Genomic DNA, 27832 nt, shown 5'->3' on the forward strand with positions numbered 1-27832 from the left:
GGAGAGACTGCTGAACTGAAACGACTTGAATTTGGCACCAAACCAATGTCTGTCTGTAATGAGTTTTAGGGCAGAGGCATGACGGTAAAAGGGCCACGCATTAACCCAGAGACTAGACACTTTTAAGTAATAACAAGACAATTCAATTTGAAGTCAAATTTGGAAAAATGGAAAATGACCTGCATATAAACATTTAGGGGCTGACCATTTTTGTTGGTCTGCACAAAATTAAAGCTGACCGTTTTAATTTAATACTCTGAGGTTTAATTTAGGCACATAACCAAGCACAAATAAAGAAGAAACTTTTACAACAGATGCCCTCCCAAAAGCATCATTTCAATTTTCCCTGCATGTGGTAAAATGCCATTGAATCATTTGGAGAGAGCAAATTCACAAGAGTATTTTTCTTAGTGAAGGGTCAAAGAAAGAAAGAACCAGTCGTTATGTGATCATTCATTAGCTTCAATGTACAAGGAACACATGTCATGTTTGTCCATTCCCAGTGAACTTTTAGATCACTTATCTTTGAGAAAATAAATGGATAATTACATTTGCACTGCAGGCTGATAAAGATCTACTGTTTGGGCCATAATGACTTTTACAGACCATATTACGTTTTCTTTTCTGAACCAGACAAATGAAGAGGGGAGACAGTTTGATGGATGTGCTGCACTGGGAGCAGAAACAGTGAGTAAGTGTCTGGGTGTGTCTGAGTTAGGAACGATTTAAGTGACCATTACACAGGTCAAACCCACAGCTTTATATCATTAAAACTGTGTACAAGAGCCGTCAAAACTGCAGCCAAGAATCTGAGCTATTCAGCAGTCAACTGATGGAGACAAACCATAACATAATAATTGCGTGGTCATTAGTCAAAATCAGCCCGGTTGTGTAATGGAGAAAGGCTTAAGTTTGCATGGAAATACAAAATGCTGGATGCCTGCAGCAAAACACGTCAAGACAATGCATCCATAGCCTTCTGTATACGCTTATTTTGCCCCAAATAAACTTGATCATGATGGAACAATTGACCTTTTATGCCTTCCCATCAGCATCAGCGAAACTTCCAGCATATTTCGACCACGCGTCACGTTTCAGGTCATGTTTTATCCTCTAAAAGTGTTGTTTAAGTGCGAAGTGGGCGCATGGCTCACCATCTCCAGTCAGAGTCCTCCCCTTCCCTCCCCGGGCTGCGGCCACGCGTCCCGTATAAAGGCAGAGCGCGCACCTCTGCTCGGCCTGGTGCAAGAGCTGCGCGGCGGACACACACCGCCCGAAGAGCAGCAGCAGGAGTGGAACACAAGGGTCTCTCCAAACACCAATATCTGCAGTTTTCCCTTCCTTTTAACCTCGCTTAAATTTCCTTTTATCCTTTGTGCACATCTTTCCACAACATGGCAAAGGCGCTCGCTGTGTTGCTGGCGGCGCTGTGCGTCACGGGCGCGTACTCGGGGAACAACAAAAACAGAAGGCAGACTGGACAGTATCAAGTGTATCCTCAGCTACACGAAATAGCAGCGGGGACTTCAGGTGAGACTTTATAGGATTTCAAAGCTATACATTTGTTTTATTCCTTTTGTAGCTCTTGTGGAAATGTCGTGCGTAATTGGAGAGGCAATTAGGCTTCGGCACAGATCCTTCCGACCTGTGGCCACGTCACTGATGCTTCGATCTGTCATTGCGTCTTATTTAAACTAATCATGTTGCTTTTGCATTGGTCAGATGGGTGTGAGGAGAACGGGGTGGCGTACAGGGTGAATGAGCAGTGGGAGAAGCCGTACCGCGGGAGTACACTGCTGTGCACCTGCAGCGGCGCATCGGGCATCAAGTGTAAAACTAAACCAGCAGGTCAGTGGCGACAAAAAGCCTAAAGTTCATAAACTGTACATGCATAATATTTACTTGACCTTTCGTTATCCTCCTGCCCCGTGCCACAGTTGAGGAGACGTGTTATGACAAGTACAATGACCGGACGTACCGCGTCGGGGAAACCTACGAGCGGCCGAAGGACGGCATGATCTGGGACTGCTCCTGCCTCGGGTCCGGCCGCGGCAAAATCAGCTGCACCATCGCAAGTGAGTGTCATTATTATCAAGTTAAAACAACCGCATTGACTCCCGAAATGAAATGCTTGTACCACAATTGGAAAGTGACAAGTGCGTGTTGTTTGTAGACCGCTGTCATGAAGCCGGGAGGTCGTACAAAATTGGAGACACTTGGCAAAGGCCTCACGAGACTCAGAACAACATGCTGGAGTGTGTCTGTTTGGGGAATGGCAAAGGAGAGTGGACCTGCAAACCTCTGGGTCAGTACATTATCATACTTATTATTATAACAAAAGGTTTTAGCAATTCCACCACTTTATCCTACGAATGAGAAATGTGCATGGGGTATTTCTGTGACGCCTGTTGTGTTACATGTGCAAATATTTGTGTATTTAGTGACATCAGATAAATCACAAGTTCATCTGGGTTTCCCTTTCCCAATGTTTTCACAAGCCTTGATCATGATGAGCACTTACCGTGACTTGGAATGGTTTCAGATTGTAAAAGTATAAGGGAAATGTAACAGGCCCATTATCTGAATAAAACATATTTGTGGTACATTTTTCCATCGTTTTGGAAGATTTGGGACATACATTTAATTAAAACAAAAAAATATAGTTGTAATAATTGACAATATACCATTAGAAATCCCATTTATTTTCCTAAAAGCAGAGTTAAGAGTACCAGTGTGAGACAAAGCTTAGGGGGAACTCGAGACAGTTTGGCTACTATACTGTTTTAAAAAGTAATTCATATTTTCTTCTGCAAATTACACCTCACTATGATTGGTTAGATCCGCCCCTCACGCTCTGGAGCATGGCAGAAGCTGACCAATAGTAGGAGTGGGAGGGGGACTGTGGACAGAGCAGCACCAAACACTGAATCACGATGTTAGATTTATATTCATCTGTAACCTTTTTGGGCTGAATGCTGGTAGCACTTCTTAACCTTGTCTTTTTCATGTGCAGCTGAGCGTTGCTACGACAATGGCGGTGCATCCTCATACACGGTTGGCGAGACGTGGGAGAAATCCTACCAGGGCTGGATGATGCTGGACTGCACCTGTGTGGGCGAGGGCAACGGGCGCATCACCTGTTCATCCAGAAGTATGTGCATGAAGCAGACTTTTAATTTAAGCTTTTCAACTGTTAGAAATGATAACTTCAGCAACATATCTAATGTAATGGGTATAGGATGCACTGATACTGGCATTACCAATCCATGAACAATTGATTGGCTAGAACGTTTCATATAGATAATAGTCAAGAACATGATTTTATCAATTTTGAGGTAAGTTAATTGTGGTTAATGTTAAGTTTCTGTTGATGTTGGAAATCAGCAGATACATTAAAGCCAGACGATCAATATACATTTCTGGACCATCAGTGCATCCCTAGTCATGGACTAGACTTTCTGCTTTCATCTCTGTGATCCTTGTTTCTTTTATCCGTTATGCAATCTATTAAAGTCTAGGAGGTTCAAACCCATCCATGGGTTTCAGAGTGACCAATTCAAAACTGAATATTCAACTCCGTCACTGGACTGGATAGTAAGTGTTTCTCTGACTTTTAGACCGTTGCAATGACAAGGCCATGCAGCAGTCGTATCGTATTGGACAGACCTGGAGCAAAATGCACACTGATGGACACATGGTGGAGTGCGTGTGTTTGGGCAACGGACGCGGGGAGTGGAAATGTGAGCGAGACGCTCAACAAGGTGGGACATTAAGCAGAATCTTTAGTAACATAACAGTTAGGCGGAATATTCTCTTCACAGCATTTTCTAGAATCTCAGAGCGATCAATAAAAACAAATGTAATTGTTTTAACAGTTTTAATTGTTGATCCAAAGCAAACAATTTGAGATGATCGTTTAGAATATATATACATTTATTCAACAAAATATTCCATAAGGAAAAGTTAACACAATATAATTCACTTCAATATAAATGTTTTAACTGAACATGTTTGTAGCTTGTGTTATGTTGTCTATTTTGTTTATAGGCCTATTGTATTGACTGTGTTAAGTCTCTTTAACAATCTGCTATAGATATGCAGCTGGCCCATGACCTTTTGAACCATCATTATTTCTCATTGTTGTTATGATGGCTGACAGGCTCAGGTACTCTGGTCGTGACCCCAGTGTTGACCCCGGTGCTGCCTAAGACTCTGCCTCAGCCTCAGCTCGAAGGAACCTGCAAAACTGACTCCGGAGCCTCTTACTTTGATGGACAGAGATGGATCAGGAACCAGGGCAGCAAACAGATGCTCTGTACCTGCCTGGGCAACGGAGTCACCTGTCAGGAGTGGGGTATGTGTTTGCCAATGACCTTTTATGTGTTGAGCTTCTCATTATATTACGATCATTTATGTACAATGCCCATACAGAAGCACTAATGTATCTGGTGGAAGGTCCGTCACCTGCTTGTCCCACAAGAAGTATGTCTGTTACTTAAGTAAAAGTACAAGCACGAGAAAAAAATAAAAGTAAAAGTATCACTTAAATTTTTTTGTAAATGTGCTTTTAGAGTAAGTCAATTTTGAGAACTATTAAAGCGTCAAATGTTCCTCTTTATTAAAAAAAAAAATGTTGATGTTTGGTCAAAGGATGTGACCAAATTCATCGTATTTATACATTTTTGTCAAAACCATGGCCATTTCAGGCATCTCAAACCCTAAAGAAAAGTACTACACTTTTGAGTTTAAAAAATATTGTGGAGTAGAAATACTCATATCTGCAGATACAGTGAAGTAAAAGTGAAAAGTGTCTGCTATAAAAGTTATTAAAGTGAAAAATAATACAGGGCCTTTACTTTTGTACCACTGGAAATCTTTTTTTCAACAATAAAACAATACAAATAATGACATCTTCATCAAGACAAGTAGGTGGTGAACCTCACTAGAAAAGTTACTTATTGCACATTTAATGGTTTGATTAGGATTAAATTACATTAGTCCGTCAGTAAATTTGGTATACATAGTTTACTCATTTATTCCAGGTTTTTTCACAGCTTGTGTCTCAACAAAGTAACAACATAATATACTGTATTTAGATTAATTGTCCTCTCCATTGTTTTTACAGAAGCCACTAGCCAGGCATATGGGGGGAACTCCAATGGACAGCCCTGTGTGTTTCCATTTGTGTTCATGGGAAAGACCTTTTACTCCTGCACTTCTGATGGACGCACTGACGGTCAGCTTTGGTGCTCCACAACCTCTGACTATGAAACAGACCAGCAATACTCATTCTGCACTGAGAAGTATAGTAAGTGTCGATGTCATTCAATTATTCTATGTATCTGAATTAGTGTATTAAAAAAAAACAAATATCCAGATTATAAGACTGAAAAAATACATAAATCGGCTTTGAGTATACAACCGCATGGAACATTTTTAGGAACTACTATTATCTATTACATTTTGTATTTTTTACCATTGTATCAAAATCAAATTTTGAATGTTAGTATTGCTTCAACACTAATCTAAATCAATATACTGCTGTAAAGGCAAAAATAGGTGCCTTGTTCTCATGTCATCTCTTTAATCATTTTTAGATGTTTTGAAGATATTCTAAATATCTGTTACTATTTCTGATCAATTATTATCTATTGAATGAGCGATCTTATTCCTCTAGCCATTGCGGCAACTCGAGGCGGGAACTCCAACGGTGCCCTGTGCCACTTCCCGTATCTGTACAGCGGCCGTAACTACACTGACTGCACTGCTGATGGTCGACGGGACGGAATGAGGTGGTGCGGGACGACCTACAACTACGATGGCGAGCAGAAATTCGGATTCTGTCCCATGGCTGGTGAGTACAAAGCTACTTCCTTTTCAGTTCTCGTGTAGTTTAAATTTGACTTAGAATTGGTCCAAACACCTAAAAGCCACCCACAGTCACAGTTCAAATGAGCTGTTAAACTGGGCAGTGCCTGGAGGACTAAAGGAGGAGGAGGGGCTTCGAACTCCGCCCTACAGGCTGGTGTCTAATCACAGCAGAGGCATGTGATGTCATCGTCCATTGTTAGGCCATTGGTGGCAGCACAGTTTTAGACCACAAAGCTGCAAATTAAGTTAGTTTGCACTAAAATGCCCATAAATTGACATGGGTTCAGAGAGAATGCAATTTAAACACCACTTACACAGTTTAGTTGCAAATGCTTAGATGTTTAGTCCCTTTAATATAATAATTTCCTTCTTAATAATCTATAATAGGTGTATAAAAGCCAGTGTAAGTTTTTTTTGTTTGGAATTTTACGCTCGTCCCAAGCCCGGAAGATGTGAAAGGATTAAAAAGAAAGGTGTACAGGTTTGTACTCTGATTAAATGATGAAGGTTTTGAGATATCCAGGCATACAATCATTTAAAAATAATTAAAACAAACACAGCTGGATTTCCTTTTGTTTAATTCTCTTTAAACAATCTTCAACTCTGGTTCCCATAGATGTTCATGCTAACTTTGATTAAGTAACCATAATTTACAGAGCATAGACACAGATAAGTGTTGCCGGGAATGGAATAAACTGTATCTATGTCATGCCTTTTCAAAAAAAACTTGATATAAAACATACTGACTTTGAATTGTACACCCTGTCCTTTCTTTCCTCCCTTTTCTTTGTAGCTCACGAAGAAGTTTGCACCACGAGCGATGGAGTCATGCGTCGTGTTGGAGACAAATGGGACAAACGGCACGACGTCATGGGTCACATGATGGAGTGCACGTGTCTGGGAAGCGGCCGCGGAGAGTGGAGCTGCATCGCTTACTCCCAGCTGCGAGGTCGGGACTTACTATGAAACTGTCCAAAAAAAATATATATATATATTCTCGAGTTATATGACAAGAGCCCAGAGCTTAGTTTGTCTTTTCACCCTCTTCATTTCAAACCTAATTTCCTTCTTTGATCTTATGGATAGGTTTTCTAAAATGCTGCAAACTCTACAGAAATAATGTATGACTGTTTCATGGCCAAACAGTCTGTCTTTCCTCTTTGATTTTATCTTCTAAACATTGTCCACCTCTGAAATAGGGCTGAATGTACTTGGAAAAATAAGTAATTGCAATTTTCCAGCACTTTTTGCGATTAGATTTGCAGAAGGCATGAAAAACATGTTTAAAATGTGTTTTCTAGCATTAAGACTTTAGAGAAGATTGAAACATGAGGCATAAACTGCACAATATGACCCAGTGGAGACAGTATATTGTTGCTTCTATAGTCCTCCTTCCTATTCCCATTTTAATCCTCAACACACCTGGAATAATAATGTTACTACTCTAGTTTAGAAAAAAACAATACCCACAGCGTCTATAAATCTGTCAAAGCTGTATATAGCAGTTATTTAATACAACCCCAGAGCTCATGAACTATTTTTTAACTGGATTTCTCTTTTCCCTTTGGCCTTGTAAACCAGACCAGTGCATTGTGGAAGGATACACTTACGAAACCAACCAGGAGTTCTCCAAACGCCATGACGCGGGGTACATGATGAACTGCACCTGCTTTGGACAGGGGCGTGGGCGCTGGAAGTGCGATGCAATTGGTATGTAAACGGTTTATTATAGTTTGGGAAAAGTTTGGCACGGTTAAGTCAGTCTGAAACGTTTTGGTTTTGCAAAATCAGATCAGTGCCAAGAACCTCAGACCAAAGCCTTCTATCAGGTCGGAGAGTCGTGGGATAAAAGTATACATGGCATCCACTATCGCTGCTACTGCTACGGGAACGGGAATGGAGAGCTGAGATGTGAGCCCCTGCAGACCTCCCCAGGTAAGAAAACAATCTGCTCTAAAGTCTGAATTGATGAGACGTATAAACAAATGCAAAAACATTTATTAAGCACTACACACCAAACCTTAACAGAAAACACTACACTATAGGAGTGGTGAGAAGTAAATACTTACCGGCCTGTTATTTCACCCGTTTCATCATTCTCTCATCACAAAACACAGTAGCTCATATACAGTATATTTATATATATCACATATAGCATTATAAAAACACAAAATGTTGATACTACCGGTAATTGGTACCAAAACCAGTACTGAAATTAGATATTCATTTGTATCAATACTTTAAAAAAGCATAAACACATTTTGACCTTTTGCATTGAAAATTGCATTCTATTCTAAAAGTTAAGAGCATTTTCTCTTCACATTATGGGATAAAAATGTGTATGAAGCCTGTTCCTTGGTATTGAATTGTTTGTATTGTAAGAAGTATTGAAAATCCTTTTATCCTTTAGAGATATATATTTGTCTGTGTATAGTTTAAAGATTTGATTTTTTACTGTAAATTGTAAACTCAAACTTTATTTCTAATTTACATATCCCGCAGTAATTTGTACATATCAAATTGGTGACAAGTATCAATCTTTGCTCACACGACCAATTTTAAAAGTGCATGTACCACAGTAGTTTATGCTTGTCCTCATGAGATCACAGGAAAGCCAAACAGTGATGAATGTAGAGCAGTGATGTTAAATGGGACTTGAAGATATCCGTGGGTGTCGGCCCGGGTTTAGCACCATCTGGGGATTTGGTTTTGTCCCAAATATAAAACTGAGCCAAGCATCTTTCACTGACATAGCACTGCCTAGGTTTCTATTTCTAAGCGTTCTCACATCTTCTTGTAAATGTGATGAATCATGGCGCTTTCAGACGGCTACAGACCGGTGCAGGTGATCATCACGGAGGCAGGGAAGCAGCCGGACTCTCATCCAATCCAGTGGAACGCCCCGACATCGGTCCACATTACCCAGTACATCCTTAAATGGAGGATCGTGAGTTATGCGTTTGTGAATTCTTACAGACATCTTTGATCACTTTAATTGAGAAATCAGTGACGTATGTGTATGATTTACAAAACAAAATACATTAGATTTAAAAAAAAACACATGAGTATATGGTGGACTAGATTATATTATCTCAGTGTATGTATGTGCTTCGTTTCCCTCTTTCAAACTAAATGAATTTGAAAATTTAGGGAAAACCTGTATTTTGTATACACCTGTATTTTTTTAACAGTACATTGGTGTGTATTCCATTATGATGAGATATTTTAAATAAAAAAACATTAATTTATACAATTTTATTAAGGAGACAGAGTGCAAACATATGGTCCATGCGTATAAAATATACACTCATACTGCATATTTTAATGACTAAGTAAGACGAAGCAAAACAAGGCAAGATTATTATTTGTAAAGCACAATTTGTACACAAGGCTATTCAAAGTGTTTCACACAACAGAAAAAAAATCATTAAAATCACAAAGACTTGACAGAAATCACAGAACAGTTTGAGACATAAAAGAAAGAAGAGTGCAAATAAAATAATTTCAGTCATATGCACTGCTAAACAGAACTGTTTTTGGACTAGATTTGAACATTGTCAGAGTAGAAGCCTGTCTCACATCTTCAGGAAGACTGTTCCAGATTTTAGCTGCATAAAACTGAAACAGGGCACCAGCAGGAGGCCGGTCCATGTTTAGTCCTGACTCTGGCACCAGCAGGAGGCCGGTCCATGTTTAGTCCTGACTCTGGCACCAGCAGGAGGCCGGTCCATGTTTAGTCCTGACTCTGGCACCAGCAGGAGGCCGGTCCATGTTTAGTCCTGACTCTGGGCACCAGCAGGAGGCCAGTCCATGTTTAGTCCTGACTCTGGGCACCAGCAGGAGGCCAGTCCATGTTTAGTCCTGACTCTGGGCACCAGCAGGAGGCCGGTCCATGTTTAGTCCTGACTCTGGGCACCAGCAGGAGACCTTTCCCTGAGGTCCTCAGAGTCCGAGATCGTTCATATGGCACTACTTTGGTGCTAGGCCATGGAGAGACTTGTACACAAGCAGAGCTGCTTTAAAGTCTATTCTCTGAGCCACAGGAGCCAGTGCAGAGACCTGAGAACAGGACTAATGTGATGGTACTTCCTGGTTCTAGTCAGGACCCGAGCCGCAGCGTTCTGGATGTATTGCAGCTGTTTTACAGCTCGTTTGGAGAGGACAGTACAAGTACATCTTTAAATGTACAGTTATGGTCATGTTTATGGTTTTTACAGGTGTTTCATGTGAGTGAAAAAAAACATCTGTGCAAATCTTTTTTACAGTTTGGATGAGGTCATTGCTTCACTGGAACATGAGGCATTAAAAATGATAACCCTGTCATAAAATGATCCTAATATTCTGCATACACAACACAAGCTGCTCTTCCCCTCTTGACTTTCTCTTTTTGAAAACCTCAAAGATGGTGGAGGCATTGGAATGTTTTCAAACATAATTGAAGTCCAACAGACTTCCTTTTACGGGCTTTTTACATGTGTTTTTTGGAGAGCTGAGTTTCCCCTCAACATCGCCCTTTCATGCTGTGACTTCAATGCTTAGTTTTTCTACTCTTTGGAAAGGTACTAACGTCTAAATACTCAGAGAAACAGGATGTGGCTCAAAGGGATCCCAAGTCCAAAATACACTCTCAATATTGACGTTCTATAAATGTATATGCTCTATTACTTTTGAATAATATTATACATGTTCAGACTTCCTTTCAATTATGCTTTCATTTTGGACGAATTGCTATTATTATATGTTTACCTGTCAGAAGAGTTCATAAGCCAGCATTTTTGTACCAGTTCCAAGTTTGGATAAAGAACCAAGAGTTGTGTCAGGAAAGCAAGGAGACTTCTATCTCCAAGCATTCAATGTTTAAAGGTGCATTATGTAACTTTTCTGTGAGAGGTTCATGTCCCCCTCCACAGATCTGACCTATAACTTGATGGTGTGCTTGTTTGCTTGTCTCTATGGAGATAGATGTGTTTAATGCATTCCAGATGCATTCCAGGCGAAGCAATTGCATTATCATGAAGACCAGCGGGTGGCGGACCCTTCATCAGAAAAGTTTCATAGTGCACATTTAATTATACACTATTCATCTAGTTGGTGCACATTTTGTCAACATTTGCTGCACATAAAACATCGAATTAAAACAACAAGTCTAAAAAGCCATAAATAGTATAAAACTCATTAAGGTGAGATAAAAAACAATATATTTCACTTGATTCTAGAAAAATACTCGTGCTCCTTGGAGGGAGGCCGTGATCCCGGGAAACCTGAACTCCTACACCATCAGCGGGCTGCGTCCTGGAGTCACCTACGAGGGTCAACTCATCAGCATCCTCCAATTCGGCCGCCGCGAGGTCACACGTTTTGACTTCACCACCACATATGGGTCCTGTGAGTGTTCAATCAGAACTACCCTGACAGTCATGTTCAATGTTGTAGGATTTATCAAAGGTCTTGCTATATGTCGTATTGGACTATTAGGATTTATTTTCACCATCTGCGTGTGTTGGGAACATTTTTGATTTATTCGTATTTTAAAGTTGCTCATGGTTTATATTTTAGAGCATTTTTACAATAGAAAAGTCACATTATTGTCAAAGACTAGTTCTAGCAACACCGGGTCTGGCTGTTGTTGGATTGATTTTCTGAAAAAATATATAAATCAATGTACCATAATACTATAGTGGACTTGAAACATAATTTGTTCCAACTGCACCCAGGTTTGCTCATATATATTTGGCAGACTCAATAATGTGTTCTTCTGCTGATTAAGTTGAAGTAAATCTATTTTTTCCTCTTCAGTGGAGACTTCAGAAGGAGAGACCACGCCTCCTCCTCCAGTGGTGGACACCTCTGAGTCAGTGACAGAGATCACCTCCAACAGTTTTGTGGTTTCATGGGCGTCCGCAGCTTCCACTGTCTCCGGGTTCAGAGTAGAGTACGAGCTGAGTGAAGATGGAGCTAAACGCAACACCCTGGGTAAAAAAAAAAAAAGAATGTTCAATTGTATAATAAAAATGGCTTGGGTAAAGGTCATGTAAATATCATATATAAATGTTTTATTTCTTCAGATCTTCCTCATAGCTCAACATCAGTCACCATCGGCGACCTCCTGCCCGGACGCCGCTACAACGTCAATGTCTACGAGCTTCCAGAGCAGGGAGAGCCCAACCTCATCCTCACCACTTCACAGACGACAGGTTTGACACAGCCTTGTTTAAGATTCCTCTAATCTCAGAGATCTAGTAAGCTGACAGTAGCACAAACGCGGTTCAAGGTGTGCATTTTCCTCACAGTTTTATTCAACAGACACTTATTAGGAAAAAAATATATGTATAAAATACATACCTGGTGTTGTAATTGGCTCCAACCATGCTTGTTTTATGAATGCTGTTCCTCTCCACTAACCTTCACAAACACACAATTCTGAATGTTACAGTTTTGTGACGTCATAGGTCGAACTCTGAAATCTTCTTTGCCATTTTAAAGTCCATAAGTCATAGCCAGACTATGTTATTCCTTCTGTAGCCAGTAGCAGGAACTCAAACTCAATTCCTGACGTGGAAAACGCCTGACTGATAAACTAAGACATGAAATGCCAAAGTTAAAGTTCTCAGAAGTGTTTTTGAAGGCCAATAACAATTTTTTTACCATTGTTTGTTCAGTTGTAGCATTGTTTATGTTCTGAACAAATGTATTTTGTATTTCCTTCCCTCAGCTCCAGACGCTCCGGCCCAACACTCCATTGGTGACGTGGCTGAGACTTCAATCCGCATCAGTTGGACTCGCCCTCAGGCTCCTATCACTGGTAATACAGCCAACAATTCAAATCACAACCACACTGACCATTTTCTACTGTATCTAACCTATTATCTGCTATCACTAGGCTACCGCGTGATCTACACTCCCTCAGTAGAAGGCAGTAGCACAGAGCTGAACCTGCCCGACACAGAGACCTCCGTGACTCTGGTTGACCTTCTGCCCGGGCGTCTGTACAACATCAGCATCTACGCCGTGGAGGACGAGCTGGAGAGCGAGCCAGTCTTTGTACAAGTCAACACCGCCGGCACCCCTCAGCCAGGTACACGGTTTTGACTAATGTTGATGAAAAGAAATTGTCTCCAGCTGCAAGAAGTCACAAATTGGTTACAAATAAATATAAAAGTAGGTTTCTGGCAGGAAGGGCATCTGGTGTAGAGCTGTTTGCTTATTCGAGCTTGAATCAAGATTGAGATTCAGTCATTTCTCATCGTCCATGATCAATTTGGGTAATTTGAATTGGTCTTTAAGAGTTCTAAAGCCAATCTTCTGTCAGTAAAACCGTGTGGTTTGGAGCAGAGTTCAGATTTTGCTGTTACAATTTTCATGTTTTTGTATTGAATGGCATAGATTCAAAGCCTGCCTATGTTTTGGAACTCAATAAAGAAAGCAAGTTAAATTTAGTGAGACAAACTCAAATCAAGTTGATATAAGCCAGCCCTAATCTGATGTAAAATGTATTACAATTCACTTTGCAAATCAGTACATGTAGGTAATTTAAAAGTAGAAGAATTAGATTTATTTGTCTTCTAATCAAGACTAAACATGTAAATATGTTGCTTCGACCATGTTATTGCACAGCCCGAGGCATAAACGCAATGTCCCAGTGTCTGTGAGAAAGTGTCTGCAAAACAACAGCTGTATCTTCTATAGCATCTCAAAGTCTTTCCCAGCCTCTTCCTAAATTTACGGTGGCCCCTGCGAGGCCTTATGGCAAACATGGACGAATGGAGATGTATTTGAACACTAATTAAAGAAAACAGATCTTATCAACTCAGTACGGCTACAGATTTGAATCTTCTGCATATTTTGATCAGCACAGATAAACGTAAAGCTTTATTAAACTGGAAAACCAAGACTGTGTGAAAATATGCACTTCACTGTCCGTAATGCATGAACAAGCTAGCATTTTCTCTTGTAATTTTTAAGACTACAGTGCCCAGAAGTCGACTTAAATAGGGGATATTCTCGTCCACAAACGCTGATTCTAACATTCCTTAAATAGTATAATCATTTGTGGCTTTAAGCAGAGATGTGTAGTACTCAGAACAATATGAAATGATTTGAGCATTTGTGTATATCGTGACACATTGTGGTCTATCCTTTGAAAATATCAGATTTTGTGCATCATGTGAAGTTTTGTTACTACTTTTTACTTCTATGATGTGTCCCACTACAGACCCCACATAACTAACAAACAGGAAACCCTATCTTCACAAATCCAGCGTACATTAGTGCTGTAAAATGACTCCTGCCTGTGCTCTGACCATTTTCAGAAGAGGTCCCGTCCCCCACGGACCTGCAGTTTTATGAAGTGTCCGACGTAAAGATCACCATCACCTGGACGGGACCCCCCAGCGAAGTGACCGGGTATAGGGTCACCTTCTCCCCCGTGGGACCTGACGGCTCTGAGACCAGACTCCTGCACCTTCCCGTTTCACCGAACGCATACGCCGAAATCACCCACCTGCAGCCCGGGACGCTCTACCGCTTTTACATCTACGCCATCAACGGAGGCGTGGAGAGTGAGCCCCTGATGGGAGAGAAGACCACAAGTAAGGAGCTGTTTCCCAAAGTATAGACTGTACATTAGAGACTTGGGTTTCAATAAATTACTTGGTATTTTTTCATAGAATTATAGCGTTCTGTCCAGGAACTTTGGGTGTATTGTTTAGGTTTATGTGAACAAAAACTCTATTCCCCAGTTCCTTTGTTCTCTGTGAGTGGTCAGAACTTTTAACCTCAATATTTCAAAACTGCCCAGAGCACCAATAGAACTTTATGGTTCTAAGAGGGCGATTTGTCTGTTTTTATGTCTCTCTGGTCGGACTTTTATCATTGATTTAAATGGGCATATCAGCATCAGATTACAGAATATTGTGGGGAGCCAAACAACAAGCAGCCATTGATTTTGTTGTTTATTTTGGGAGAGTACCTATGTTCCCACAGCTCTACGACCCCACAGCCCTGTTTGCTCACATTTAATCATAACCCTAACCTCATCTTGACCCTAACATTAACCAACATTATAATCCTACAACATTATAATCCTACAACCCAAGAAAAGTGGAAAAATAGAATGTACCGCTTATTTTTTTGCTTGGCACAGTGACAAATGGTTAAAACTGTGCAGATATTTTGAGGTGAACATAATAGTGTGTAGTGTGTAGCTAGACTTTTAGAAGTATATCATATTTTCATCAAGATAATCTACGGTTGTGGTTTATCAACATAATTATTCCTTACCTCAAATGAATAATGATTAATTTCTAATTCTATTCTTTTCAGAGCCCGATGCTCCCACCAACCTCCAGTTCACAGAGGTTGGTTCGGACAACGTGCTGGTCGTGTGGGAGGCTCCTCGTGCCTCAGTGTCCGGATACAGACTGTACTTGAGCATCGAGGGCACCAGTCCCATCGAGAAGAGGATCCCAGGCGCCGTGTCCCAGTACCAGCTCAGGAACCTCCGGCCCGAAACACAGTACACAGCCACTCTGCACTCTGAAGTCGACAATGACCTGAGCAAAGGCGTGACCTCATATTTCACTACAGGTGTGTACAGGAGTGTGTGGTATGTTTTAGACAGACAGTGAAGAATGAATATGTTCTGAATATGAATTTTGTTGTTCTGCAGCTCCGCAGATGGGAAATGCTCCTCCGTTCAGCACTGAAGTCACTGACTCCTCCATCATTGTCACCTGGATTCCACTGCGCAGATTTAGCTATAAGGTACAAGATCACAAATCTGATCGTGATTACACTGGACAAAAGTTGCATGTAACAATTAACATTTGAAAAAAACATTCACACATGCCAACATTTAATGATCCCTTGGGTGTCCATTTTAATTATAGTATTATAAGTTGACCTGAGTTGAGTTTTAATATTCAAATAAAATTGCTGTAAGATAAGATAAGCTGTATTCATCCCAAAGTGGAAAATCACTCATGAACAGCAGGGGAATAGAAATATTCAATAAAAATGAAGATAAATAACTATAAAATAGACTTGAATCTAGCACAACACTGTGAAACACGACACTATTATGTACAATAAGTAGCTATGTTTATGTATATGTAAAGTGCAGTGAATGGATTGTAAACGCTGCGGTCTGTTCTGTTCTGTTTTCTTGCAGCTGACTGTTCTTCCAAGTGAAGAAGGCGAGTCCCCCAGAGAGGATGTGTCTGAATCAGGACGGGTTTATGTTTCTGGTCTGATCCCTGGGACTGAATACACCTACAGTGTCCAGCCCATCTTCAACGGACGCAACAGAGGAAACCCGATCACACGCAATGTTGTGACCTGTGAGATCATTACTTTTATTATCAGTGACATCACATTTTATGAACCGACTGGCTTTTGTTGGATTTATACTAGATTCTGCTAAAACTATTTGTCTGGAGGTCAGTTTTTCTCATGGTTATGTCATTGTCTGTGCAGCTCTTTCTCCTCCCACGGACCTTAGAGTGGAGTCCAGCCCCACCGGAGGAGATCTCACTGTCTACTGGGTCGCCTCCAGAACACCTGGTAAATATTTGAGCTTCCTACGCACTGTGGACCAGGCCAAGAGTAGGCCCTGTCCCATTTCAATCTGAGGAAAAAGTCTTTTAAGGACTGAAAATACCCAGTTTGACCTTCTTTTATCTCGGTTTTCTTTCATTTCTCTCCAAGGCATCACAGGCTACAGGGTGACGAGCACGCCCACTAGTGGCCAGAGAGGAAACTCCCTGGAGGAGATTGTCCGTTCTGATCAAACTTCTTGTATCCTGGAAAACCTGAGTCTGGGCGTGGAGTATAACGTCAGTGTGTTCACAGCCAAAGAACATCTGGAGAGTCTCCCTGTGTCCACTGTGGTCACACCAAGTACGAGTCTTAATGAAAACCTTTACATCTGCAGTTGAGTTGCAAGTACTATCACCAGCCCAGTTCATGGTTACTAGCACACACACATGAATAGGTTATAATATTACAGCAGAGTTTCGACCTTTTCCCTAAATAATGTCCGCAAAGGCCAATGAGCCAAATGTATTTTTTTATCCTCCAGCATTTTTCTGTGACTTGTCTCTTCTCAGTAACAATCCAAACTTTTCACTAATCACGATGTACTTTTGATTCTGCTCCAAACCCTGATACATGTGTTTGGTTTTAGAAAGTATATTCACTATATAATTTAACATAGTGATCACACTCATCAGTTTACAATATGAAGTAAACTATTTCCTTTACATATCCAAGAAAGGAAACACAAAAAGGACTCAAGAACGACATCTACAATACTAACAGCGTTTTTGGCTAAACTATCATTTGCACGGTCATAATCCTATTAATAAAAGCATGCCATAAACAACATTGCCTGTAATTATAGTTTAACTGTGAATGTACTGCAATAGTTACAATGTAGGAGTGTGTAATTCACAAAAGCATGTGCACAATTAATTTTGAGACCTAATACTTGGAATGTAATTGTCTTTGAATAATTGTTGCTTGTGAGTTTTGTATTGCTGCCTGTTAATCTTGCTTGCGCTTTTGCAAATGACATAACCCTTTCAGAAATACCAGCACCACGTGACATTGAGTTTGTGGACATTACTGACACCACCATCGGCCTGCGCTGGATCCCTCTGAATTACACCTCCATCACTGCCTATCGGATTTCGGTAGTGGCAGCGGGCGAGAGTTTGCCCATTTTCCAAGATTTGGTGGAGGTGTCAGCCGGTTATTACCCCGTCCGTGGTTTGGAGCCGGGGGTGGACTATGACATCTCTATCACCACAGTAACAGAAGATGGAGAGAGCGAGCCCATCGCATACACAAAGCAAACACAAGCGGGTGATTTACCACTCACTAAATCAGAGGGGAGGAGTAATGGCAAAAAATTCAAATGAATACAGTCAAACACATTTGAGTTAATATAATCTTCTATCAGTCATAATAGTGCAATAGCTAATGTATAACATGATACAATTCAATCATACTTTTTAGCTCAAATTGAAAGTAACTGGAGCTTAGACTTTCATTACTACAGTGTACAAAATACACCTAAAGGTTAGTCAAGTCACCTACTTTAATCAAATCTCATCAAATTTTAAAACTTTTCCATCATTCTTGCAGCCATCCCTGCCCCGACCAACCTGCAGTTTAGTGGGGTGGGTCCGGACCACATCAGAGTGACCTGGGCAGTGCCCCGTGTGGCCACTCCAAGCGACATCTCTCGTTTTGTCATTCGCTTTCACCCTATCAACACCTACGACGACGTGAAGGAGGTGAATGTGGGAGGAACGACCAACACCTACCTGCTCCAGAGTGAGATACGGAACCTCTTTAAGGTTAAGGCTTCGATAACAGTGATTTAATGATATGTACATTTTCAGATCTGCTGCCAAACACTGAGTACTCCATCAGTGTTGTCGTAGTCTATGGTGAAAGAGAAAGTGAACCAGTTTCAGGAACTCAGAAGACAAGTAAGTACCAGGAATGTTTTTAAAGATACAATTTATACTGTAGAAATGTTGTTTGGACAGTAATGTCAGTGCCAGGAAGATGGTTATGGTTGTCATGACAAAATGAGTAAAGATTAATTACTTTTTATCCTCAGCTTTGGACGCTCCTACTGGCCTGGACTTCTCTGACATTCAGACGAATTCATTCACCGTCCACTGGGTGGCGCCCACTGCCGTCATCACTGGGTACCGACTCCGTTATCAGCCGACGAGCGGAGGACGCACCAAAGAAGAGAAGGTCCATCCCTCCAGGACCCACTACACTCTGACCCAGCTGAGTCCAGAGACAGAGTACATCGTTCATGTTTACGCAGTGAGTCGAGATCAGGAGAGTCAGGCCCTCAGCGGCACACAGGCCACAAGTGAGTCTCCACAACATACTCTGTGTCTGCTGTGGATTCAGCATTTCACACACTGTTACATCTTATAGTCTCTGATGCCCCAACTGACTTGGAGGTGTTGTCAAGCACCCCGACCAGCATCGTCATCCGCTGGGACGCCCCCTCTGTCACCGTGAAGTACTACAAGATCAACTACGGCACAACAGGTATGAGCTGGTTTAAATAAGTCCAAGCGATGATTATTACTGGAGGTTTTATTGGCTATAGCTATTATATAATATTTAATTAAGTTAGCTTCTACATCTATAACTCTTAGGAGAGACACCTCAGGAGTTCACGGTCCCCGGCACCCAGACCACAGCCACCATCAATGGGCTGAGACCTGGCAGAGATTACACCATCACCGTGTACGCTGTGACGGGACGAGGAGACAGCCCCTCGTCTAACATCCCAGCCACCATCACACACCGCACAGGTTTGTTAAAATAAAGACTTCTACATGCCAACATATTGGACAACTTTATACATGAGAGTAAATATTATCCGGAGAGACACAAAGAGACTAATTAAGCTTATTGTCTTTTGAATTTCAGACACAAAGGCTCCTACTGGCATGAAGGTTACTGATGTGAGTGACAACGCCCTCACTGTGCGCTGGTCTCCTGCTCAAGGTCCCATCAGAGGATACAGAATTACAAGTGCCCCCAAGAGCGGCCTGGGACCCTCCTATTCTGAAGTGGTCGGCCCAGGTAAAAACAGCAGTGCCAAATCTGAAACTAGCAAATGTCATCACAGTGTCATAGTAAACAGTGTGTAGTTTTTGACATTGGGTTTGATTTCTAACTGATGAAAATGTAAGGATTTTAATTATCTCTGGCAACATTTCATCCTGCAAACTTGTCATTCAGTTATTAGAGCATGCATTGACATTGAATCTTTGAATTCTCGCTTGGAAAATGTCTTATCTGCTCGAAAATTAAAAAATAAATATTGCCTATTTATTACCACATGAAACCGTATTATCTGATGTGTTTCTGAATTCTGACCATTGTTCCCTTCTTCTTTGGGATGTTACAGAGCAAACTCAGATGATCTTCACTGGTCTGATCCCAACGACTGAGTATGTGGTGAATGTTTACGCCCTGGGCACAGACGGACAGACCTCATCACCTGCTGTAGACAACGCCATCACAGGTTTGCATTATTTAATGTATTTTTTTCTTCCACTTTAAGGTGGATTGGATTATCTGGGACTGTTACACAAACTCTATATCAGTTTGTAATTATTGTAGTTTTCTTCAACCAGTTTGGAAAACATTTCACTTATTACCAATCAGGATAATGCTTAGAGCCTAATGTGGAATTCAACATTGACAATGGCCTGTTAGTAACAGGGCAAATTATAACAATTACGTACTTGTTATGTCACATTAATTCAATATTGGCAGAATGAATTCACCTATACATGCATGAGGAAAGATGATTTCAGGTATCGGCAGACCCCCAATGCTCAATTATCAATATCAGAACTGAAAAAGTGTGATTGGTGCTTCGCTATTTTTTCAGGCTATTATTTATTCACTTGCCCCAACGAGACTGTATTTTCAGTGGTGAAAAGAGTTCTGAAAAAGTCTAAAAGTAGATACCGGTACATGGCTAAAAACTTACTCAATACAAATCTTGATTAATTCGACTTTTTGAAACACTGAATGATGTGGTTTTTGACCACTATCCGCATAATTGCTGATCAGGCAATACAATAGTGTTGTTTTGAGTGTTTGTCGGTTTATAAAGGAGCAGATACAGCAATGCGATATCCAGAATTGAGAATTGTTCTGTACTTATAATGTACTCTACCTGTATCTGTACTAAATCTAACTAATAACAATTACATACCAGAATTATACTCAATTACAAATACAATAATGTTTTGAAAATATAGTACCGTAATTTGTTAATTCCCTGTGTATTTCAGGAGATAAGTATAGGTTTGTTTGATCTTCTATTCCCAATGTAAATGGGGATAAAAAGGGAACTTTTCTTGCAGCTATGGACCGCCCCAAAGACCTGACGTTCTCCGACATCGACTTCACCTCGATGCGCATCACATGGGACAGCCCTGAAGGCACTGTGACCTCGTACCGCGTCTTCTACACCAGTCCAGAAGAGGGCGAGAGAGAGCTGCGTCCAGCACCCACAGGGGACCAGGACACTGTGGTCATCCGAGGCCTGCGTCCCGGGACAGAATACACATTTAGAGTGGTAGCTGTGAATGGACGCACGCAGAGCACGCCTCTGGTTGGAAAGCAGGCCACAGGTATGAACAATATTGTATACTTATTTCTTTCTTATTTCATTAATGTGTGTTGTGATTTTTCAGGTTAATGAATAATTAAAAATAAAAGATTTTTAGGTTTCTGGGGTTGATTTGGATGTAAAATGTTAAATATTCAAACTTCTTATGATAAAATAGTGCCATTATAAGTACATTTTGGTTATTTTCTTGTTGACTATGAACTATTTGCATTTCTTTCCATTCCATAGTTGTCCCAGCTCCATCAGACCTTGAGATCTCTGAGATTGGCCCCTCTTCCTTTGTGTTGTCATGGAGACCTCCGACCGCACGTCTTACTGGTTATCGCATCGTCGTCAGCCCCAAAGACGTCAACGGACCATCCAAAGAAATGAACGTTGCCCCCGATACAACAAGAGTTACTGTGCCGGGACTGATGGTCAGTAACACATTTGTAGTTGGTAAAGGTTTGTCAATGCATTGGTCAATTTAATCTTGTATGTTTTGTTCCATTTCAGGTGTCAACAATCTACCAGATCTACATTTATGCTCTGAAGAACTCTGTAACCAGTCGACCTCTGCAGGGAGAAGCTTCCACACTTGAAGGTGAATAAAATGTATTTATACTTAAAGAACCGAAGCCTATACAATCTATTCATCTATGATATTAGACAAAGTGTAAAGGATATTTACCAGATGATTGCAGAAACAAACTCACAAAGGCATTCATTTTCCCACTTAGGTAAAAGCTAAAAAAAACCCAACAACAACAACAACAATGATACGATTAGATTCTAGGTGACTAGACACAAGATTTATAATATCGAAATTGTGCGGATCAGTTGACCTCACATTTCTTACTTTATTTATTGTTACACTGCTTTTTATTAGTCCCATTGATACCATTTAGATTGTTCTTATTCTATTATTATCATCTATTATAATATCATCATTAACACAGAAATAGACAGTTATAATAACACGTCAGGACAATTTAGTGACGCTCGGTCGAAGAAAAAATAAATTTCCAATAGTACCTCTATTTACATTTAAACTTCCCCATTCTTCTTTAAAAGACATCAGCCCCCCGAGAAGAGTCAGGCTCTCTGACGTGAAAGACACTTCCTTCACTCTGACCTGGCGCACCAAATTTGAGACCATCACTGGTTTCATGATCGAGATCGAGCCGCAGGGCAGCACACAGCCCACCCTGATCAGGACCATCTCTGGAGACCTGCGCTCCTACAGCGTCGAAGGTAAACTGCTGAGGTTAAAGGCAAACGACTGGGAAGAAACTTTTATTTTGAAGATGTCTAAATGTTTTTGTTGATCAGGTTTACAGCCAGGAACCACATACAACGTTAAGATGTATACTTTTATTTTGAAGATGTCTAAATGTTTTTGTTGATCAGGTTTACAGCCAGGAACCACATACAACGTTAAGATGTATACTTTTATTTTGAAGATGTCTAAATGTTTTTGTTGATCAGGTTTACAGCCAGGAACCACATACAACGTTAAGATGTATACTTTGAATGACAACGGAAGGAGTGCCCCGTTTGTCCTCACCATTACGACTGGTAAGGTGCCTTAATCATGTACTGGTAATATTAAAGTGTATTTTGACCTTAAAATATTGTTCAAAGTATCAAAATTCTAAATAAAATGAAAGTGAAATTATGCTTTATTATTTTACTAACTAGGAAAAAAATTGCCAAAAAATACATGTTTAGGGCAACGCTAATAAAACTTTAGTCTTGATGAATGCACACTGTTATATTATTTTTGGGTGAAATGGGTTGTCTAAATTGCTATGGCGTCCTATTTACTTATACAGATTAAATTATCCCACTTCTTCCACCTTCATTTGAAATTTTACATTGGTCTATTGCATTTTCTCCCCAGCTCAGCCTGTTGTACCTGCTCCCACCAGCCTGCAGGTCACTTCTCTGACGCCCACTTCCGTGTCCTTCACTTGGAGACCCCCATCCACTCACATCACGGGATACTACATCACCTATGAACAGTCAGGAGGACTGCCGCGCGAGCTCGTTCCACGTCCACACGCTGGACAAAACTATGCCACAATATCTGGTATTCTATCTATTGCACACTTAAATGCTCTGTATTTCCCAGGTCAGGAGTGTCAAATCATTTCAAGATAGAAACAATGTAATCGATAGTACAGGCTTTTTTGAAAGTTTGTCAGGTTTTGGCCTTGATAAATATAGTCACGCTTCACAAGTCACATTTTCAGTACATTGTAAATTTTGTTCTATATATATATATTTTTGTTTTGTATCCCACAACAATAACCTTACCAACTTGTTTCAGATTTGCGACCATCGACAGAGTACATCATCAAAATCGTTGCTATCCAAAACTCCCTGAGAAGCATCCCTCTAATTGGTCGAATCATTACCAGTGAGTATTCTAAACTAGATATTCATGGATTTCCTCTTCAGATAAACTGTATAAAATTGTTTAATTACACAATGAAAAGAGACCAAAGAAATATACAGTATTTGCTGGGTAAGTCTTGTTTTTTAAGCTGTAGTGTGAGCTTTTGTAGCGTGTTTTGAGTTGATTTAGTAGTTTCGGTAACACTTTATACTAATAGTCTTGATAAACCATGAATAAAGACTTAAGTTATAATAAAGAAATAGATTATTAAGAATGATTTAGGCTTAGTAATTACTTAAAACCCTAACTCCTATCCCAACTAACCTGAATCATCTTTATAAACTATTGTTCATTATGAATTAAGTCTTTGTTCATGCTTTATTAAGATGTAGTTATCATAAAGTGGTGCCGTAGTTTACCCCAAAAATAACAATTACCTTTATTTTGAATGTGCCCAGAAATGCCATTCAAAATAATCCTGTGTGTTTGCAATAGACACTTCAGTGCTTTTGAGTTGTAGCTGTAGTAGTGCATATCTAACTCCCCCTGTTGGCTGAGATATGTCACTGCAGCTTCGCCATACCTCCCTCCCTCTAGTCTAACCTGCCTGCTTCCATAACCTGCTTTTTCCTGCCTAGAGCCAGAATCCTTGCTTCCCCTGCCGCTGCCGCACCGTCCCGTTGGCGTGGACGACAGGCTCGACGTGCCCGAAACCGACCTGGACAACAAAATCCAGCTAGTGGGCAACAGCGGGCAGGACGGGCACAGTGGTCAGAGCCAGAATGTGGAGTACACAGAGTATAACAACAACGGGCCTCAGTCTCCTTACGGGCAAGTGCGTGAGCCTTTGGTGTTTCTACCCCTTCCCGATGCAGAAGGTCGCAGGAGGCCCATAGTGAAGATAAACGTGCCCATTGGAGCGCCCATCGGGCATGACTCAGGACTGCCCCAAGAAGCCCAAACTCAGACCTCCATCTCCTGGAAGCCGTACCAAAAGAGCAACGCCTACGAAGTGTCCTGTGAGCCACTGTCGAAGCTACAGGAGAAGCTTTTCCAGGTAAGACAGCAGTTTATCCTTTGCACCTTTTTCTTGTAAGACTATTACATAACTATATTCTATTCATTTCTTAGGTCCGTTTGCCTGGTACAGCCACCACTGCCACTTTGATTGGACTCACCCCGGGAGAAAACTATAACGTCGTTGTTGAAGCCATTTTGGGAGCACTGAAGCACAAGATTTTAGAGCAGATTGTCACCGCTGGAAATACAAGTATGTGTGATTCACTTTTACCAAACAAACTTGGATAAATATACTAATAGAATAATGCAAATGAAATATGTTCAAATTTAAAGGGGAATTGTTGTAGATTTGCAATGTGATTTGCAATAAGATGGTGGTATTGAATTGTATTTAAATTGCATCTTTTAAAGTTAATTTACGACCCTCATCCTGGTCCTAAGTTTAATCATAACCCTACAACCCAATAAAGGTGAACATAGAGCTTACCCCTGTCAAAGTCACACAGTTTTACATTACATTCTCTTTGGTTCAAGCTAAATTAATTGAGGAAGTGGTGATGTGTGAATGGATGTAATGAATGATCTTCTTCCAGTCCCAGATGGGGTTCCCTCCTCCTCGGACTCATGTTACGACTCTTTCACGGCGACGCACCACGACGTCGGCTCCGAGTGGGAGCGCATGTCCGAGACGGGCTTCAAACTCTGGTGCAGGTGTCTGGGCCTCGGCAGCGGCCACTTAAGATGTGACTCGTCAAGTAGGTCGACTTTTATGTATGTGAGACTAAAAACTAAACTGGACCTGGACTTGATCAGGACTAATGAAGGATTAGAACTGGACCAAACCAAGTCCACATCAGGTCTAAAATGGGCTCAATTTAGAACCAAACCAAACTGTGGTCCTCTGTTTCTTTTTTTTGAATGTATTATACTTCTTAAACTGTGTCTTTTGATGGATTTGGATGCTTGTTTCAGTTTCTCTCACCGTTTCATGTTCTTTCAGAGTGGTGCCATGACAGTGGGAATAACTACCGCGTTGGGGAGAAGTGGGATCGCAGAGTTGAGAATGGACACCTGATGAGCTGCACCTGTCTGGGAAATGGCAAAGGAGAATTTAAATGTGAACCACGTAAGCATCCAAAAGTTATTACTCAACATCAGAAACTGTAAAACTACACAACCTTCACAACAGTTCTTAAATATTGGTTGAAAACAGACCAGTCCTGCACCCACAGATGATCCTATGCTTTTTTTCTGGGCTCTTTCAACTTCAGACTGCTGCTTTTTACTGTAAATAATCTGTTTTTTATCTGTAACACCTCAGATTTGTGGACATACTTAGCGTCTTTAGGTTTAATGTTTAATGTCTTGTAATGTCAAGTAGTCTGTTGTCTTATTTAATGGTTTTGTTATATTATATGCATATTCATGTTGAAGCTGTTGCTAACACTTTGATTAATGTCCTAATTTTGTCCTAATTCAAATAAAAAAAAAAAATATATATACATATATATGTGTAAATGAATAAAATAATTTAACTTTCCTGCCACTACCTAGATGTTTGATTCTTCTGTAACTTTCTATAAAGTTGTCATCTGTCCATCAGCAACTTCTTTGACCTCACCCTCAAAGCGTTTCAGTACACAGTCTTTTTACTGTTTGTACTTTGTTTTATGTTGTCATTTTGTGTCTCTGCAGATGAGTCTGTGTGCTATGACGAGGGTAAAACATACCTAGTGGGAAACCAGTGGCAGAAGGAATACTTGGGTGCCATTTGCACCTGCACTTGCTTTGGAGGACAACAGGTATGAAGCTGCTGGTCAGAAAAATGTGACAGAATCTTAAATGTTACTGTGCAAAATATGTGACTGTTTGTTTGGTTCAGGGCTGGCGATGTGACAACTGCCGCAAGCCGGGGGCAGACGTGGACACTCTGCTGCAGCCTGTGAGATACGGAGACAACACACTACGCAAACTGGTGAGACAAAAGAATGAAAAACAAAGCAGCCTGACAAAAGGGGAACTGGTGCATCTGTATTTTAGCTTTTCAGATTAAATCACAACATTTAATAGACCTATAATATTCAAGGAGTAAATAATAATGGTTAACCTGCAGGTTTTTTTCAACAGCGTTCAAATTATCAAGTTAAATCTTTAAAGGCGTTTCTTTTGGTGATTTCTTATTGAAATGTCACATGATCAGTTGCTGGGTTTCAGACGACATCATGACATTCTATTGGCCAATAAAAGATAGATTTCTATTTAAATGTACATAGCAAGTTCTATAATCTGTAATAAACATCACTTTTAGATATTTCTAAGGAAAATACAGATAGAGAAGATTGGCCCCACATCTGGGAGTGTAGCATCATCTCATTGTGAAATAAGATTTTGCCCAATGAGTTATGAAGGCTTCAGAAAACATGGTTGCTGCAGTCATCTAAAACTCTACCCGTGTTTGTCAGGAGATTTCTTAAAAACACTGCACTTGTTTATGCAGAATTAGAGTGTCACCAAGACCATATAGAGGCCATTGATCATTCTTCTGTTTTCTTCACAACCTTTTACTCTAAAAAATAATTACCTACAATTATGAATGTTTTTTCATAGTTTGGTAGAACTTGAGCCTTAGATAAAGTAAAATACAAAATAAGTCAGAGGTGCAGCTCTACTAGTTTGTATGACTTCTGGAGCTGGAATGATTACTTTAGATCAGTGGTTCCTAAGGTGTGCGTCGTGAAATGAACTTGTATGAATGTTTAATTGAATATTGTACATTTTAGTGAACTTGGGTCATAGAACACAAGAAAAACACAAATAAACCTATTTTTTAAACTTGACATTGCAGTCCCAAGTCAGTTGCATGATTATTTTGGGGAAAGTTTGGGAACCCCTGCGGTCTGTTACCATGGCGACGCCCTTTCTTGTTATAACTCATTGGTTATACACATTGCACCCCGAAGGCCAACAATGTCTTCCCTTCACACGAGTCTTCTCTTTTCCAGAACATCCACTGCCCGATCGAGTGTCTTCGGCCCGACCTGTTGGCAGACGCTCACGTTCCCTCAAATCCACGAGAATAAAGCATCAGCGCTTTGCCCTGCCTCCATCCAATCACTGCACTTTTCACCCTCATTTCATGGCAATAGTTTCAGCAAAAACTAAACCCTGTCTGCTGTAAAATACTTGTTTTATCCAAATTATGCCATCCGTAAGCCATAATCGACAGTAAACCAATGTTTTCTTTTCTAATAAAACGCCTTAAGAAATGTGAGCACTGACTTCTGTACAAGAATGTCATATTTTACCCAAGTTTAAACTTCATGTATTCCCTTTAACAAGCACTGTGTGAAACCGACACATTTCATAATTTA

The 27832-nt window shown here is 40.6% G+C and overlaps 1 protein-coding gene across 2 annotated transcripts; it reads left to right on the top strand.

Moving 5' to 3' along the window:
• The first annotated feature begins 1343 nt into the window (after window positions 1–1343).
• Window positions 1344–27648, top strand: fn1b (fibronectin 1b). Of its 2 annotated transcripts, XM_072464983.1 has the most exons (46): window positions 1344–1530; window positions 1723–1848; window positions 1938–2075; window positions 2174–2305; window positions 3014–3151; window positions 3618–3761; window positions 4160–4354; window positions 5126–5308; window positions 5678–5854; window positions 6665–6820; window positions 7453–7581; window positions 7663–7806; window positions 8697–8818; window positions 11088–11256; window positions 11668–11844; window positions 11937–12065; window positions 12584–12673; window positions 12752–12946; window positions 14181–14459; window positions 15193–15456; window positions 15539–15633; window positions 16040–16208; window positions 16345–16431; window positions 16576–16767; window positions 17455–17733; window positions 18016–18207; window positions 18276–18365; window positions 18500–18766; window positions 18835–18951; window positions 19062–19220; window positions 19339–19494; window positions 19823–19939; window positions 20793–21062; window positions 21290–21477; window positions 21557–21644; window positions 22115–22294; window positions 22529–22618; window positions 22944–23132; window positions 23373–23462; window positions 24080–24498; window positions 24573–24711; window positions 25055–25216; window positions 25462–25587; window positions 26157–26263; window positions 26344–26436; window positions 27464–27648. In XM_072464983.1, the coding sequence occupies exons 1-46, from the start codon at window positions 1395–1397 to the stop codon at window positions 27539–27541; spliced, it is 7362 nt and encodes a 2453-aa protein (XP_072321084.1). In that variant the 5' UTR covers window positions 1344–1394; the 3' UTR covers window positions 27542–27648. The 2 variants fall into 2 exon arrangements, with proteins under 2 accessions (XP_072321084.1, XP_072321085.1); XM_072464984.1 differs by lacking the exon at window positions 17455–17733 and having other exon boundaries at window positions 1345–1530.
• Window positions 27649–27832: the final 184 nt, after the last annotated feature.

Source organism: Eucyclogobius newberryi, unplaced genomic scaffold (genome assembly GCF_026437365.1).
Source record: "Eucyclogobius newberryi isolate DKJ021-1_F unplaced genomic scaffold, fEucNew1.0.hap1 SCAF_5, whole genome shotgun sequence".
Lineage (NCBI taxonomy): Eukaryota > Metazoa > Chordata > Actinopteri > Gobiiformes > Gobiidae > Eucyclogobius > Eucyclogobius newberryi.